We start from the raw sequence: 17,667 nt of genomic DNA on the forward strand, positions 1-17,667 counted from the left end.
AAGAAATATTGTAAAAGATGTTGTAAATATTGTAAAATTTTAAATGAGAGTGAAAAGTAGCCAGAAGTACAACGGGACAAACCCCTGATGGCAGTCAGAAAGCAAATGGGGACACATTTATATATGTGAGCAGACTATATCAAGTAAAAAAAAAAAATCGCATAACTCAAACTGCTTCAGTAATTTGTAAACCTCCCCTTACCTTTTTAAAAAAAACAAAACCAAAACAAAAACCCAGACGTATAAAGATAGCAAATTGGCATTCATGTTCTACACATTGCAGTGAATCTACCTTTAACTGTCTTAGTTTTCCAAAGCCTGTATATCTTTACTTTTACCACTTGTGTCAGTATGAGACAAGATGTCCTGACCCAATCATTTCTTTAAACCTCGTATCTTAGGGATCAAATGCACCTACTGTAAGTTCTAAGTCAGAAGTATGTGGTAAGAGCAACTGCTGTGGCATAATAAAGAGAAGTAATGTTTAGTAGCAGAAACAGACAGTGAATAGACTGCTAAAGGAATCCTTGGCTGCCCTAGTTGCACATTGAAAGAAGCTAACATAGGTGCCCAGGTTGCCCAGTGAGCAGACATGCTGCAAAACGCATCAAAAAACGGATGTGCCACCTCCTGGACTTATCTGGCGTATTTACATCTGACAGGTTTATAGCACTCCCAGAGAAGATACTCTGAGAGGAAAGAAGCACACACATCAGCTATGCCTGCCCCTCCAATCAGCTGGCCATTCACAGAAGCCTTTGTATTTTGTGAATAAGTTCACATAATACAAAGGTTTCTGTGACTGGGTAGGAGGAGGGGTCGGGCAAGCCTAGAAGCTGCATTGGCTCTGCATCTGAAGGAACTTAGATACTGGACCTCCTGGAACTTTATCTTCTGGGAGCTTCATAATTCTCCATGCAGCTGTCAGATTTAAATAGAGAGAGAAGTCCACAAGGTGTGGCAAGCACTTTTTACAAAGTAGCTGATTTCCTGGAGTTCAGTTTAAATCCATTAGTGAACTATAAAATTGTCAGTGTTTCTGTGCGTCACAAGATTAGTTTTCAATGCAATCGGTAGATTTGTATCAAGGGACATTGTGTAGTCATGTTAGCAGAAAGACCCAGCTCCAGATCAGCATCTGATGCAAGTTATGGCACATTTAGTATGAGAAGTACCGTATTTGCCGGCGTATAAGATGACTTTTTACCCCTTGAAAATCTTCTCAAAAGTCGGGGGTCGTCTTATACGCCGGTATACGGCATACTGACACTTTTTAGGGGGGGGGCGCCCCCCCCCTTCCCCCAATGGAAGGGACACTAAGTACAGGGGTGGGCAGCGGCTGTTTCTTACCTGGTTCCGGTCCTACGACGATCCGGTCCAGGAAGCGCGGCTGCGCCTTCAGTTCGGCCACTGGATGTTCGTGCAGCTGCTCGGCTCCACCTCCTCAACAGTGATTGGCCGCCAGAACGGTAGCACAGGAAAGGCACACAGGCGGCCAATCACCGGCGAGGGGGTGCAGCCGAGCGGCCCTGCGAAAATCGAGTGCAGGACCAGCAGGTAAGTGGTCAGTGTAGAGGTGCTGCTGCAACCACATATGCTGGCTGCAGCAGCACCATACGAGAACAGGGTCAGCAAGTGTCAGTGGGAGGAATAGTGCCCCATCATTGGTGTCACTGATACCAATGATGGAGCACTATTCCTCCCACTGATACCAATGATGGGGCACTATTCCTCCCACTGACACCAACGGTGGGGCACTATTCCTCCCCCCCACTGACACCAACGATGGGGCACTATTCCTCCCCCCCACTGACACCAACGATGGGGCACTATTCCTCCCCCCCACTGACACCAACGATGGGGCACTATTCCTCCCCCCCACTGACACCAACGATGGGGCACTATTCCTCCCCCCCACTGACACCAACGATGGGGCACTATTCCTCCCCCCACTGACATCAACGATGGGGCACTATTTCCCCCCCACTGACACCAACGATGGGACACCATTCCACCCCCCACTGACACCAATGATGGGACACCATTCCTCCCACTGACACCAATGTTGGGACACCATTCCTCCCACTGACACCAATGATGGGGCACTATTCCCCCCACTGATACCAATGATGGGGCACTATTCCCCCCACTGATACCAATGATGGGGCACTATTCCCCCCCACTGATACTAATGATGGGGCACTATTCCCGCCACTGATACCAATGATGGGGCACTATTCCCCCCACTGATACTAATGATGGGGCACTATTCCTCCCACTGACACCAATGATGGGGCACTATTCCTCCCACTGATACTAATGATGGGGCACTATTCCTGCCACTAATGCCAATGATGGGGCACTATTCCTGCCACTGATACCAATGATGGGGCACTATTCCCGCCACTGATACCAATGATGGGGCACTATTCCCCCCACTAATACCAATGATGGGGCACTATTCCTGCCACTGATACCAATGATGGGGCACTATTCCTGCCACTGATACCAATGATGGGGCACTATTCCTCCCACTGATACCAATGATGGGGCACTATTCCTGCCACTGATACCAATGATGGGGCACTATTCCTGCCACTGGTGTGCATTGGAAGAGGGGTAGTCTTATACGGCGAGTATAGCTCAAACACTAAATTTTAGCAGGAAAAGTAGGGGGGTCGTCTTATACGCCCAGTCGTCTTATACGCCGGCAAATACGGTACATCTTATTCAGTATAGAAATCAAAAGTTGGCATATGTAAAGTAAGTTCATAGTGGCTTTGTCTTTTTTTATTTTAATGTATGCTCAGATATCATTTTTGTTGTTCCACAGTTTAAAAATGCTGTTAAAGTATGTAGATGTCTGACAGGGGTTTTGACTTCAACATGTTCATTTTTTTGTTGTGATTTTAGTTGCACACTGTGCCTCTTCACGACAGATAATTTCTCACTGGAAGAACTGTACACGACATGACTGTCCAGTCTGTTTACCGCTGAAGAATGCTGGGGATAAGCGTAACCAACAATGTATGTACATGTTAGTTATGATGTTTATGTTGCACTAGTACATAGCAGAAAAGTTGTGCATTTCCTCCCAGAGTTGTTAAAAATGGTTGTGTGCTGTGTACCTCTAGGCTGATGGTTTAAATATAAAGGTGCAGTTCCATTTTAAAAGACGTTCTCCACAAGGCTCATGTTCACTAATAAATTACCAATTTAAACCTTAGAATTGGTAAAGCTTTGGGAAATATTGAATCATCTTCCTAAAATTGAACTTGCAAGCAAGTCCTCTTTGAGCAGAGTTTATTGCATGGGTCAGACATACTCCTCTGAACAACTGGAGGCTGCCATGCGTAGATCTCACCTATAGGAGTAAATAAGGCTACAGAATTTGTGTGCACTGGGAAAAGTTGCTGGTCAGGACTTTTTGTTTGCAAAAGACGTGTGGCGCTTGGCAGGAGTACTGTAAAATTAGCTGGAACAGAAAGGAGGGAAGTATTTTGCTGGTTGGGCTGCACTCAAAAGGGTTTGTGTTGGGTTACTTAAAAAGTAACAAAAATGTCAGTGAAAACAGACCTTTGCACAGTGAGTTAAGTGGACCTGAACACAAAAAAAAACATGCTATCCATACAGTACTGTTTTATGTTTACCCATGGTATTCATAGACTGTGGGTTATATGTTGCTACCTTCAGGTGATTGGATACTGACAAACACTCCTACCTCACAAGAAAAAGCCTAGTGGCTTCCACCTGTACTTCAAGAAAAGGATCTTTCATTCTTTCCAGGTGTCTACCTCTAAACCAGGACTTCCTTTAGTCACGCCATAGCCTACCAAGTCTTCCCAGGGGCGCCCCACTCCATAGCAGGGGTGTCAAACCGGCGGCACTCCAGTTCTTGAGAAACTACAAGTCCCATCATGTTTCTGCCTTTGGGAGTCATGCTTGTAGCTGTCAATCTTGCAATGCCTCATGGGACTTGCAGTTTGGTAACAGCTGGAGAGCCGCCAGTTTGACACCCATGCCATAGAGTGAGGAGACATCTGTTAGCGTTTGCCAGTTTTTCACTTCAATCAAGCATCCTCAAGATGTGCAGCAAACAGATCCAGTCCTTAGATCACCAAGTGCTTCTGTCCAGTTAATTGAAGATCTCCCTGGCATGCTAGATCTCCAATCCTGCTCTGGTTTTGAGAAAGCTATTCCATTACAGGACTTGGAATATGATAACGACAGATGCGAGTCTTACAGGCTTGGGCATAGTTTACAACTCCCTGACTTTCCAGGAGACTTGCTATCAAGAGTAGTAAAAACTTCTCATCAACATTCTAGAACTAAGATTCATCAGGTTGTCTCTCCAACATTGGACCTTCCTCCTACAAGGACACCAGAAGCCTAGCAGCACTAAGAGAGATGAGTCTAATACTCTCATGGGCAGAGTATACATTACAGCTCTCTTGGCCATCCACATTTTGGGAGTGGACAGTTGGCAGGCAGGTTACCTAAGCAGTCAATGCCTAGACCCAGAGTGGTTCTGCATCCTGAGATCTTTGAAAACCTGTGGTCATGCCCAGATGTAGCCAATCAAATGTAGACATCCTGGCCTGTAGGTTCAAAAACAAGCTGAACAAATTTGTAGCCAAGACCAGGTATCCTCTAGGCTTGCAGTAGATGATCTGGTGATTCCTCAAACTAAATTCAAGCTGGTTAATACCTTTCCTCTGATGAACATCTTCCATGACTGCTCCACAAGATAGAGGAAGAACAGGTCCTGGCAATTCTCATTGCACTAAATTGTCCCAAAAGAATGTGGTACACAGACATACTAGAACGTCTGGTAAATAAGCCCTGGCCTTTTCTAAACAGAACAGACTTATTGGTTCTAGGCTCCCTGTTCTGTTTGGCTTCTCATTTATTGGCTTTAACTGCATGACTGTTGAAACCCAAGTCCTACAGGATAGAAGCATCTGTGATTCAGTTATTCCCATTTTACACAGAGCAAGGAAATTTAACCCCTGCAAGACTTACCAGTCCACATGGAAGGCCTTCTTTGCATGGTGTGAAGAGACTAGGCTTAACCCTAGGGGATTTTCTATCACTCTAATTTTGGCTTTTCTTCAGTCTGGTCTTGACAAGTGTCTGTCCTCAATTACTCTCAAGAAAGAGGTTTCTGCCTTACCCACCCTATTCCAGAAACCTCTTACCTCACAATCCTTTTTATCAGGATTTTTCTACAGGTAATTGCTCATACAATTCCTCAAGTCAATCTCCTTTTGTCACCTCAAGCTCTGAACCTGGTTCTCCCTGTTCTTCAGAGACCCCCTTTGGCTGTCCTCTCCCTAAGGTTGCCATCACGTCTATTAGGTGTGTTTCTGAGTTAGCAGCTCTATCTTCTAAAGAGCTATTTCTTGTTTTGCACAAGGACAGTGAGGTTTTGATGCCCAAGCTGGTCTCACCCTTTCAGTTCATTGAAGAGTAAGTCCCTTCGCTCCTCTCTTCTCTTCCAAACATGCCAAGGAAATTTACTTATATTGTTTGTTTTAGATGTGTTAGGACTATGAGTCTATTTGGCAGTTACTGCCACTTTTCCCCATTATGCAGTCGCTTTTTGTTCTACCTGAAGGTCCTCGCCCTACTTTCCTGCTCCTCCATTGCCAGGTGGATCAGACAACTCCTCTCCAGGGCCTATGCTTTTAGGGAAAATGTTTCACCCTTTTCTGTTGGAGCTCCTTTCACCAGGGCTGTTGGTGTCTTTAGGAAATTTGACTTAACCTGTAAATTCGTAATCTTGTAGTGCAGTACAGGACGCAGATCCCTCCCCTCTGAGCCTTTATCACTCTTTTTATTGCCCGCTGAAAACTGAAGCATCATGGAGAAAGGGGTTATATGGGTACACTCTAGGAGTATACATTTTTGCCAGTGTTTAGCCACCTGAAGGTAGCAGCATGTAACTCATGGTCTGTGACAGTGTTTCTTGACATAGAACTGCTGTGACCCTGTACACTCTGATCTGAGAGAGTGCTGTGTTAACTCCTGCATACAGACAGAAGGAAGAGAGCATAGCCTGCACCTCCTACCAGTTTTCTCTTTTTATCTCTACCCTTGTCGGCAAAACAGCTGTAGGGGCCACTTGCCCACATTCTACCAACCGATGTCTTCGGTTGCTAAGGACTTGTCAGCTATCCCTTACAGCTTTCTGTTTTGTCTACAAGGGAAGAAATAGGCGGAGGTGCAGACTGTGCTCTCTCCCTCCTGTCTATATACAGGAGTTAGCACCATGCACTCTTTGATCACAGTGCGCAGTGCTTGATTACTGGCCCCTATCCCCTCCACAAACTTAATCCTTTGCATTGGTGGTCAGTGGCAATGAAATGTAACCCCTGCCTTTAGCAATGGTGGTTAGTGTTTTCAGTGCCTCACTGCTTCTCTGTTTGACAGTACCAATAGCAGTGCTGGAACACAGGGGGTGTTATAGCACCCAACATCCCCCTGTGCTTTGGAAAAGTCCAATTTGGATTCTGCTGAACAGCCCGCGAGACATGGACAGTGTCCAAAATCCCAGGACTGCGCTGCAGAATCTGTGACACTTGGCAACTATCCCTAATGGCAAACTTTGCTTCTCTGTGTGCCAGAGGTGCTAAGCTACCAATAGGGTGGTACGTAACTTCTATTAAAAGGGATAGCACAGAACAGGACCAGTGCCAAAAGCTGATAGTATGAACTATATAATATATAGAGATTTTATAAATGTTCTACTTTGTAATCATACAATTGAATACAATTCATACAGTTGAAAGCTGGATTTACACATTAATGTTAATGGTTAAAACTGCTCATTATGCATCTACGTTTTAATAATGGCATTGTTTCTTTACAGCTTTGTTTGGTAGCCCACCAATAACTACAGGGACTGTGAGTACCGCTGGCAATGTGAACCAACAGTCAACACCCTCCATTAATTCTAATAGCCAGATTGATCCTAGCTCTATTGAAAGGGCTTATGCAGCTCTGGGATTACCATATCAGGGGAACCAGATGCAGTCCCAATCTCACACACAAACTAAGGGCCCTCATCCAGGGCAGTCAACACAGAGTGTTCGCTCTATGAACTCATTAAGTAAGTATTTTAGTTATTATTGTGTAATGTAATTGAAAACACCAAATTTCATTTCCCATGATTTGAAGCCTTCCCCCCCACCCTTCCCCCTTTGTGCTACCAATAGTAAGCTGAAACCTTAAAATGTGGCTCTTTGGAGATCTGCCTACCCTTGCTTTTTAAGAATAAGCCTCTTAAATGCACAATATAAAATGCATTCATACTCTTGGACAACTAGTATGTATGCTGCTACTTTTAGTTATTAGACACTGGCAAAGCAGAGCTAAGGACCTTAGATTGAAGCTCTGCTTCTGCTACTCCCTGGGATTTTGTGGTGGCATAGGCTTTTTCAATACATTCTGACATCCACAGCCTGAGGTTACTCACCATAAAGCTTTTACTATCTTCTACTGCACCTATGTTACCCTGCTCTCTTACTCTGCTGTCTACAACAGTTCGCTTTCATCCACACTAGACTCATTTGCTCCTCTAACTACACAAAGTATCAGGCCCCGACCATTACAACTGTGGCAGACTGACGACACCAGAAATCTTAAGCGACATAGTCATGCACTGGAGCTATTGTGGCGTAAAACCAAATCTCGGAAAGCAATTCGCCCTATATAAATCTGCTTTTTTAACATACAATTCTTCCCTCCATGCTGCCAAACAAGCCTACTTTGTCACTCTGATTAATACCTTGTTATCCAGACCTCATCGTCTCTTCTCTACTTTGAACTCTCTACTTTCTCCAAGTCCACACAGTAACACTGCTTACAAGATTGCAAATCATTTCAAAAACAAGATTGATGCAATTCGTAGGGGCATCTCCGCTACACAGACATCTATCCACTTAGCATACCTTATACTAAACCTCCCTCAACACTTTCCTCTTTTAACCTCACTAAATGTTTCTCCGAAGCCCGTCTCACCACCTGCCCCCTGGATCCTGTCCACTCGCAACTACTACAGTCATCCTCTTCTTCTGTCCTATGCTCCCTCACTCACTTCTTCATTTTCTCTCTCTCTCTCTCTAATGGTGCCTTCCCCACCCCTCTAAAGCATGGACAGATCACTCCCCTGCTCCCGTTTACCTCAGAACGCTTAGAACGCTTAGTCTACAATCGCCTGAGCTCTCACCTCACTGACAACAACCTTCTTGACCCTTTACAGTCTGGCTTTCACTCACGCCACTCCACTGAAACCACCCTACTAAAACTCACTAATGATTTACTAACTTCTAAAATCAATGGCCACCACTCCATACTCTTACTACTTGACCTCTGTGGCTTTTGATACTGCTGACCATCCCCTCCTCCTCAAAAAACTCCACTCTCTTGGCCTCCGAGGCTCTGCTTTATCCTGGTTCTCCTACCTATCGCAGCGCTCCTTCAGCCTTACCTATAATGCTGCCTCCTCTCCATTTCCTCTTTCTGTAGGGGTCCCTCAAGGTTCTGTCCTTGGACCCCTTCTCTTCTCCATCTACACCTCCTCCCTTGGTCACTTGATAAACTCCCATGGTTTTAAATACCATCTCTATGCTGATGACACACAAATCTATCGCTCTACTCTTCACCTCACCTCACCCCTTCAGTCTCCTCTCGCATTACCAACCTACTAAGTGACATATCAGCATGGATGTCACTCCTCCACCTCAAACTAAATCTTTCCGAAACGGAGCTCATACTATTCTCTTCATTCCATGCCCCCTCCCCTGACTTTTCCATCAAGATCAATAATACAACCATCAGTCCCTCCCCTCATGTCATGGTACTAGGTTTAATCCCAGACTCCCATCTGTCTTTTCAGCCCCAAATCCAATCACTGTCCAAATCTTGTAGACTTCACCTCCGCAACATCTTCAAGATATGCACGTTAACCTCTGAAACCACTAAACACCTTATTCGCTCCCTTGTTTTCTCTTGCCTTGACTATTGAAACTTCCTCCTCATTGGCCTACCTATTCGCAGGCTAACCCTTCTTCAGTCCATCATTAATGCTGCTGCCAGACTCATCCACCTTCCTAACCATTCCATATGTGCCATCACTCTCTGGCAGTCCCTCCACTGGCTTCCCATTGCCCAACGAATACAATTCAAAACATTAACAATAACATATAAAGCCATTTATAACTCCGCCCCAAATTATATCACCACCCTTCTCTCCAAATATCACCCAAACCGTATTCTCTGCTCCTCCCACAACCTCCTGCTCTCTAGCTCACCTTGTCTCCTCCCATGCTCATCTCCAAGACTTCTCCAGAGCCTCCCCCATCCTCTGGAACTCACTACCCCAATCCATCAGACTGTCACCTACCCTCCTCACCTTTAGGCGCACCCTGAAAACCCATCTCTTCAGAGAAGCCTACCCCGCCCTCACCTAACTGCTGATCTCCTCCGCTCCCCTCACCACTCCATCCCCCACAGCTATTTCCTCCTGTACCACTCTCCCCTCCCTCCTAGATTGTAAGCTCCAAGGAGCAGGGCCCTCAAACCCCTTGTGTATTTTATTGTATTGTTACTGTACTGTCCTATGTATTGTCTCCCATTGTAATGTACAGCGCTGAGCAAACTGTTGGCGCTATATAAATACTGTGTAATAATAATAATAATTATGCCCCAAAAGAACCTTTTTTTTTTTTGTCTAGTGTGTCTGAAAATGTCAGTGCACTTTTGTTGCTTAAGATTGCCTAGGCACTCCTGTTCCTAGAGCCTCATTGTTCTACAGTCACTACTGTGCTGTTCCTTGTTTTCCTTGTTGGAAGCTCTGCCATGGGGGATCAAAACCCTACCTATACCAAGTTGACCACCTTCACACAGACACACATTGCAGAACAAGCCATGGAGCCATGGTAAGTAAGTAATAGGGAAAAGAACAGCTGCAAAAACCTACGGGCAATGCTGGTGACTAGTTCTTTGCCCTCTGCCCTTTTTTTCTTTTGCAGATTCCATACTTTAGTTCTTCTTCATGGTTACATTCTAATTTCAGAGTTCTCAGGATAACTTTTTACCTGTTGTGTAATAAACCATTAAATTATGAAGAAATTGCCTTACATAAATTATGTGTTGAGAGGTTTGCATTGCCATTTGGATGTTTCCAATGCCTTCAGCTAGAGGCTTTAATTGTACTGTTATTGGGCTTTGGCCCAGGCGGCACAAAATCAAGCCAAAAGACCATGAACTTGCATTCCCTCGGTTACTCTTTGAAAAGAAGAAAATAAGTGGTGCCTCTCCTGAACAGATCTGTAAAACAGCTACATGGTCAAGCCTTTTTTTCACAACTATCAATAGGACATTTTCCTTTTAAGTCCAATCTTTTGGGCAGGAAGTCCTCCATGTGGCTGTTTCTTCCCAACATAAGTTCTTTAAGTTCTTAGTTGTATTCTGGTGCTGTCCATGAAAGATTACTAAAAAATAATTTTGTTTGCCAGGGTAAATAATTAAAACTTTCATATTTTTTTCATTCTTGTCATAGTTTTCTTTCTTTTTCTTTTGTGCAGATGTAACTTCAATGGATGTCAATGGTGGAATTGATGTGCAGAGCTCTAATTTGCTTCCTGATTCTGTGCTACATTTAGGCATTAACTCTCAAAAGTAAGTTTCCCTTCTGTTATCAAAATGGCTGTTGTGTGAACAGTGTAGTTATATATATAATTTTTTTTTTTTTAATCTAAAACACATTGATGCGGCATTAATCAAAATGCAAAAACGATATTTGTAATTCATATGTGTTAACAAAAATCGTCACATTGCAGCTAAGCAAGCTTTCAGGCAACCATGCTATAATTATGGCTTGAGAAAAAACATGGTTGCTCGAAAGCTTGCCTACCTAGCTGCAATGTCATTTTTGTAACACTTGGAATACAAGCACAATTTTTGCATTTTGATGGATGTCTTATCCCTGTGTTTATTATAGAGCAGCAAATGAAGTGGAGATTGTTTTGATGCGGATGATCCTTTTGTGAGATTATTTCAGGCTTTCTTGGTAATCGAAAAATAATGCATATTGTATCAGATTGTATTTAATCCATCAATCAGTGAATTTCTTCACCCGGCACAGTGAAGAATCGGTAGGAATAGCAATTTGTGGGTTACCCTACCTTCCTTAAATTCAGAAGTGTACTAATGACTATGATAGACTCAAATAAATACAGAGGAACAGAAAGGAAGCACATGCATGCAAACTATTCTATCCTAAAATTTTATAATTAGCCATATAAACCAGGGTGGATTTGATTTAAATCACTAGTGAAAAGGCTTGATTTAATTTTTTAAAAGCAACTGTCATCTCTGTCCCGCAGTGGCTCCTCCTCTGACCCGCTGTTGACTCACCAACAGTCTCATTCACTTTAATGGGGCGGCTGGTGATGCGGCAGCGCCACAACAAGGTGAGGGACATAGTGGCAGCAGGTGAGTGGATGCCCGCTAACAGGTGCTGCCATGATGGATCTAAAATGACAGGTGCTCTTTAAATGTAAGGAATCCGACTCATTGCTGGTAGTTATAATCTTTAATATTTGTAAACCTGATGAAGGTTTCCTTTTTAGAATAATAAGCTGTCAGGTTAGTAAAACAGCGATATCAGAACTGATTTTAGGTTAATGGGTTAATCACACATAGCTGGAGAACTACTCAAATTCTTTTATATCATGTTTTTTCCCATGGTTACTGTGAAATTGTGTGAATGCATCAATGCGGTGCATGTTATCTCAGCTTGCAGAGCTTTGATTCATCTTAAATAGAAAATGATCTTTAGATGGATTTTTACTCCAAAAGCATTTTATTAAAATAATTTTGATGTAAATCAAAAACATCCAGTTAAAAAAATAAAAATCAGAATTTTTTTTTTTTTAAATCCAATTTTTATCCTCCCTGATATAAACACACCATTAGTGAGCTAGCACTAATCCGTTTTAATACCAATACGTACGATATTAGTCAAAATGTCATAACATTTACTTGACATGACTCCGGGTCATCCAGCATCCACCTCAGACCTCCATAAAAAAGATAATTATGTTTTGCATACCCGTTACTAAATATATGAATAATATAATTGACAGGATATCCTTTTCTCACAAAAACAAATGTATGCCGCAATCTTTGTTTAGGCCAGTAGGGTGCAGTGCTGACAGTTGGTGAATCCACCAAACCTCTTTCCATTTTACTAGTAGAACTTGGTCACCTCCTCTTAGGTTTAGGCATTTCATCATTTTTCATAAAGCTGAGTTTGACAGTACCCATGCTCTGTGAAATCTGTTATAATCGACCAATCTAGTAAACTTCAAATGCATCTAAATATCTTACAGGTAAAAAAATGAAATACTGGGATCTGAAAATAAGGTTTCTTTAGTAATGGCCAGTGTTATTTTAATCACCTGAAAAATGGACTATGTGCATTAAATTGAGTGGAAAAAGATCTGTTTCAGTCCCACCTGTCTCCTGGTTGACTTTAGTGTCTACTGGTTATTCTCTAATCTCTGCATCTCTCGGTCAATAAGGGCCCTGGGATAGCTTCTATGGAGAAATGGTTCCACAACTTTCCTAAGTCGTACCTGTCTATTTGGGTTTCCATTACTTTACAGTGTACCCTCAACAACAGACTCCTGTTAATGGACCTGAAATGTGGTAGACGATAACTGGTATACAGGAATAACAGATTGCTGTCTCTAGGTTTGGTGTGCATGTTCATGCATAATCCGCTCCCTAACCTGTGCACCAAAGTGTCCAAGAATGAAATCTGTTTCTCTTTGTAATGTAGAAGGAAAGTGTCACAACAATCCAATATCGCCAGTGCCTGGGAAACGCCACATCGGTATAGATGATCCTAGTCTCACGTTTATGAAAACCCCCGGGAAAGGATAGAATGACACTGGATCCTATGGCTACTCCTCAACATTGTAAATGAAACCCATCTCTAAATGCAAAATAATTAGTAGTCAAAATCACTAAAACAGTTCTTCAGACAGTATTTGTGATTTTGTAAACTGCTTACTTTTCTTCATCCGTTCCAGTTCTGCTTGTACAGCTTCCTTGTGACCAGTGGATGTGTACAACCTGAACAAACCTCACATCACCAGCAGTGTCATCCATGAATTTCGGTGAATCTTCTTCTTTAAAATGTCATTGGTGTCCTTAAAAGGCAAGTGCGGAATTTAAATTAAAAACAAAAAACATACCTATATGGCTGCAGCATCAACCCGATGCTGCAGCTGTTCCAGCTGGCTCTAAGACCAAGAACTGAGCGATCACATAATCGCTGATCATTCAGTTCTAGGTGTTCATTGAGCAAAGAGCTGTGACTATCAGTCCGCCCCGATTCTCCACTTCTCGAGTCCCCTGCCAGACTCTTCTCAAGTGCCCCCATAGCAGTCCTCTCACTCCCGAGCCAGCTCTGCATGTCGATAAGACACAGAGAGCGTGGCTTGGCCCTGCTTCTTGCTCCCTCCTCACTGGCTGTGGTTGACCGCAGCAGGAGCCAGTAGTGACTCCCACAGCTGTGTCTGAGCCTATGAGGAGAGAGAGACCCGAGAGAACCTCTGCTCTAGTGCACATCACTGCATCGAGATGGGGCTCAGGTAAGTATTTAGGGGGGCTGAGGGGGAAGCAGCTGGCAGAAGGTTTTTTTTTTTTTTTTTTTTTTTTATCTTCATGCAGAGAATGCATTAACATAATAAACCTTCTGCTTTTAGAACCACTTTAATATAGGACTGAGTCTCTTGCATAAGTGCAGAGGATAATTTGTCCAAAAATCTAGCTACAGATATAAACACAGAGCCAGAAATTGAGATGTCCAGGGAGATACACTGGGTCTTTGTGTATATATGGCAATGTATTCTGAATTACACCCACTAGTGTTACATTTACTGCTTCTTCTCAAACTGAAAAGTCTTTTGAGAACAATGCACTACAAGATATGGAAACTCAGACCTTTTTTTTTTTTTTTTTTTTTTTTTTTTTGTATAGAGTACAAAGGGATCAAAACACCTGTCGGTTTTTATTGCTGTCTGTGCCATAGTTGGGGAGATTCACCCTCTCCATTTGTCATGTTTATCAGTATCATCTAAAGGGAAAGTTACAAAAATCCCACGTTTTGTGTTGTCCCCAGAAAAGTAATAGAGGGTAAATCTTCCATTGTGATCACACCAGTTCTGGTATTTCCTCTCATTTTCTTGTTTTGTTTTTGAGACAGGAAGTGAAGGGAATGCTCCTGAATGGGACATAGTTGGCAAAAAAGACCTCCCTTACTCTAACCAGAATGAAAAAGAAAGTGTTGCCTTTAGTTCTACTTTGGGTTTTGGGTAAATGGGGAAGGGGTTACAACCTTTGAGATTTTCCTGGTATATATTGTGTGTTGTGAAGTATACTGGGAAAATAAAAATGCTCTTACTGGCAATTTTTCCTCATAGTTTTCATTACAATATAAAATGTCCCTTTCCCACTTGAGTTTTTTATTTCTCTGGAAAACACTTGGAAAAGGAATATGTAATTTAAGCGGGCGTTCTAGCTACAGTTTGCATAGTTCTCTCAAGATTGAACAAGGGTTAGAACCTTTGACAATTTTAGTGCTACCTGTGTCCCCACTGGGAATATTTTTCTTCTGTAGGAGGGACACCGTAGATAAGGGAAGATAACCACCTTTGATAGCAACTCCAAAACGTGTCACTGTTGAAAGAACTCCCATCTACTGAACTAATCTTTCTGACAGCAGCCACCAGGGCAAAAAATGAAAGTATATCTTGCAAATAAAGACAAATGTCAATAAAACCTAAAAAAAAAACAAAAAAAAAACGTTGAGTTTTTACTTTTTGATTAGGATAGTGTACATGTGTAAAATACATTCTTGTGGTATTTAAATAATATAAATTATCGTAAAGTGTTACTGTGTTTTTTGACAGCTGATATGCTGTCTTTGCTTTTGTATTTCACACGTATATAGGAAGGAGAAACTTTTATTTATATATATTTTTTTTTAAGGAAGTGTTCAAAAAGTGCAGCAAAAAGTGTTTAATAACTTTTAGGACTGAGTCGACAATGCTTATAATCTATCATATCTTAAATTTTAGCTCTATAATTGGTGATGGTGGAAGCACTCCCAAACTAGGATCAATTCCAGTCGCAAATCCACCATCTAACGTTGGAGGTCGGAAACCCTGGCATGAGGATATTACCCAGGACCTCAGAAACCATCTTGTTCATAAACTGTAAGCAGTGAATTTCTCTTTATCACTATCCTTGTTAAAATTGTTTAGAATTATTGCATCATTAAGCATATAATCAAAGAATTAAACTGAAATACTCAAGTACAGCTACATGTGCAAATTTGTATTTTAAAATCGGGGAAAGGTTATAAGAGGTTATTTGTTCACATTAAATAATAACCTTGCAATCCTAGTGTGAGGCTTATACACTGCCAATCACCATCCTTACAGATGGAAAATTGCTACAGAATTTAACACTGCTTATTGGAGGGTAAATATTGCCTCCATGTTCACCTGCAAAGGTTTGTTTTTTTTTTTTTTATGCATAAGTGTTGCCTGTGTTTGCTGCTGCAGACATTTAACTCTTTCTTCATTGGGGTATAAATGAAGCTGTTCTAATCACTGGTGCTCTGAATTAATCTCTGACCAGGCCCAAGAATTAAGGGAATCCCTAAGAACATCTAGTTTTACCAGAGCATTTACTGGGTTCTCCTTCATCTAAACTTCTAGCTATATGCCCTGTTACTAGAAGTTTGGACACTAAGCAGATAAAAGGTACAACTCCACACAGTGGCTATACCCCTGGGCATAGTGGGTAAGCCCTGTTTTGTTTAGCTTGATGTCATTAGGCGGTAGGACATCTCTCCAGTTCTGCCGGATCAAGACACTGAAAAAAAAAAAAGGGGAAAAAAAAAGAAAATCTTATCAACAGCTGCTGACCCCAGATAATGTAAATCTTACAGTACACACAACACCGGAATTATAATTGTGCTCGGTTACCATGGGTTTTATGCACACTACGTTCAGGTTGTCAGAAAAAACGTGCTGAAGCCAGTCCTAGAGCGTACTCGTATAACTCCATCCACTCAGTGAGACTCTGGGTTATTGCTGCTGTCCTTAGGTGATGGATCTGTTCTCCTTTTTGGAGAATTTCTTTCTTTTTTTAATCCTTATTTTTTTTTTTTTTTGCACTGCAGCTTCTGCTTACTGCTTTGGGATATCTAGCATTTTGCGGATCCGTTACCATTGATATATGGACCATAACTAGACCCTTGTATTCAGAGCCAGCTTGTAATGTTTGCTTCAGGGCACAAGATCCTGCATTAGGTGCTCACCTTGTATGTAGAGCAACTTGTGTAGTTAGTCTCAGGGTGCTATACAGGTCCAGGGCTGTGGTCTATTTATGGATCCCAGATTGTGAAGACCCTGCAGCAGTATGTCCTCTGTGACCTGCAAAGCCTCAACCCTTAGTAGGCCCAGTGCCATTGGTAAGTCAAGACAAGTTTTCCCAGTATGTTGGCAGAATTTCCTGGATTTTAATAACAGTATGCATTGTGTGGCACACTATACGGTTTTATAGGCAGAGGATTTGGGAGCTGTTCATTTTTTGTCTCTAGTGCTTCTCGGTGTGAGCATTTTAAAATTGGCGGTTCCTCTCCTGCTATGTAAACCTCTCCAAGGATGGGGTAACTGCATCATGCCTCCCGTATTATGCATTCACTCCCGTCGTTTCTACTGAAATAGCACACAGTATGTTGCTGCAATCTACAAAGAGACAGTCGCTGGAACACAGACATCATCTGGTTTATAGTGGCTCCTATATCCTAACAATCAAAATGTATCAATTCTGACCTGCATTCCATGTATACCCCACTGGGTATCCCTTCACTTAGCAATGGTGGATCACAGCCACAAGCAAATTAGTTCAATATGGGACATGGCCTCAAAAACAAAGACAGCTGGTGCTGATGAGGGTTTCAGGCAATCGGATGTTACCATATTACTGAAAGCCAGGGGTGTCAAGATAAGATGAAGCAACGGCTGCCAAAGAGGTGCAAGGGCCACATAAAATGGCCTGGCGGGCTGTATTTGCCCCACGGGTCTTATGTTTGACATATATGCTGTAAGCGGTCAGTAGAAACTGACCAAAGAATCCATGTGATACTTCAGAAACTGGAACAGCATAGGGATGGTGCTGCTTTCAGGTTAAAGAATAGTAAAGAGCTCAGCGCATGCATGGCACTCCAGTCGGTGGATGAGATCAGCCTTAATCCCTACAACAGCTTAATCGATAATGGCAGGAAAAGGTGCTTAATGGTGAAAATGGTGACATAGCTCCCAGTGCTTCAGACTGACAGGCCTTGCATGCTAAGTGAGTCTTCAGAGAATAGATTGAACCTGGGTAGAGTTAGAAAGTGCTTCACCGCTAACTAATACAGTACACTTCTGTTTGGAAAGTGCTGTATTGCAGAGCTCTAGTGCCTGAAGGTCTTATTTCAGACTTGCCCCACATGTCCAGTCTAAAGGTGTCCAGGTATAGCTTCTAAAGGTAGTGCTTAGAAAAACACTGATCCCAGATAGCTTCTATAGAGACCAG

General features: G+C 42.5%; 1 protein-coding gene across 1 annotated transcript in view; it reads left to right on the forward strand.

Moving 5' to 3' along the window:
- The window catches only part of EP300 (EP300 lysine acetyltransferase), a 149,185-nt gene that overhangs the window by 46,444 nt on the left and 85,074 nt on the right, over positions 1 to 17,667 (forward strand). Inside the window, exons 5-8 of the mRNA XM_089692644.1 lie at positions 2,914 to 3,027; positions 6,872 to 7,111; positions 10,590 to 10,683; positions 15,156 to 15,293. Of these exons, the coding sequence (XP_089548770.1) occupies positions 2,914 to 3,027; positions 6,872 to 7,111; positions 10,590 to 10,683; positions 15,156 to 15,293 (586 nt within the window). The remainder of the gene's footprint in view (positions 1 to 2,913; positions 3,028 to 6,871; positions 7,112 to 10,589; positions 10,684 to 15,155; positions 15,294 to 17,667) is intronic.

This window comes from Staurois parvus, unplaced genomic scaffold, assembly GCF_062004578.1.
Source record: "Staurois parvus isolate SC_StPar_1 unplaced genomic scaffold, SC_StPar_1.0 ptg000597l, whole genome shotgun sequence".
NCBI classification, from domain to species: Eukaryota; Metazoa; Chordata; class Amphibia; order Anura; family Ranidae; genus Staurois; species Staurois parvus.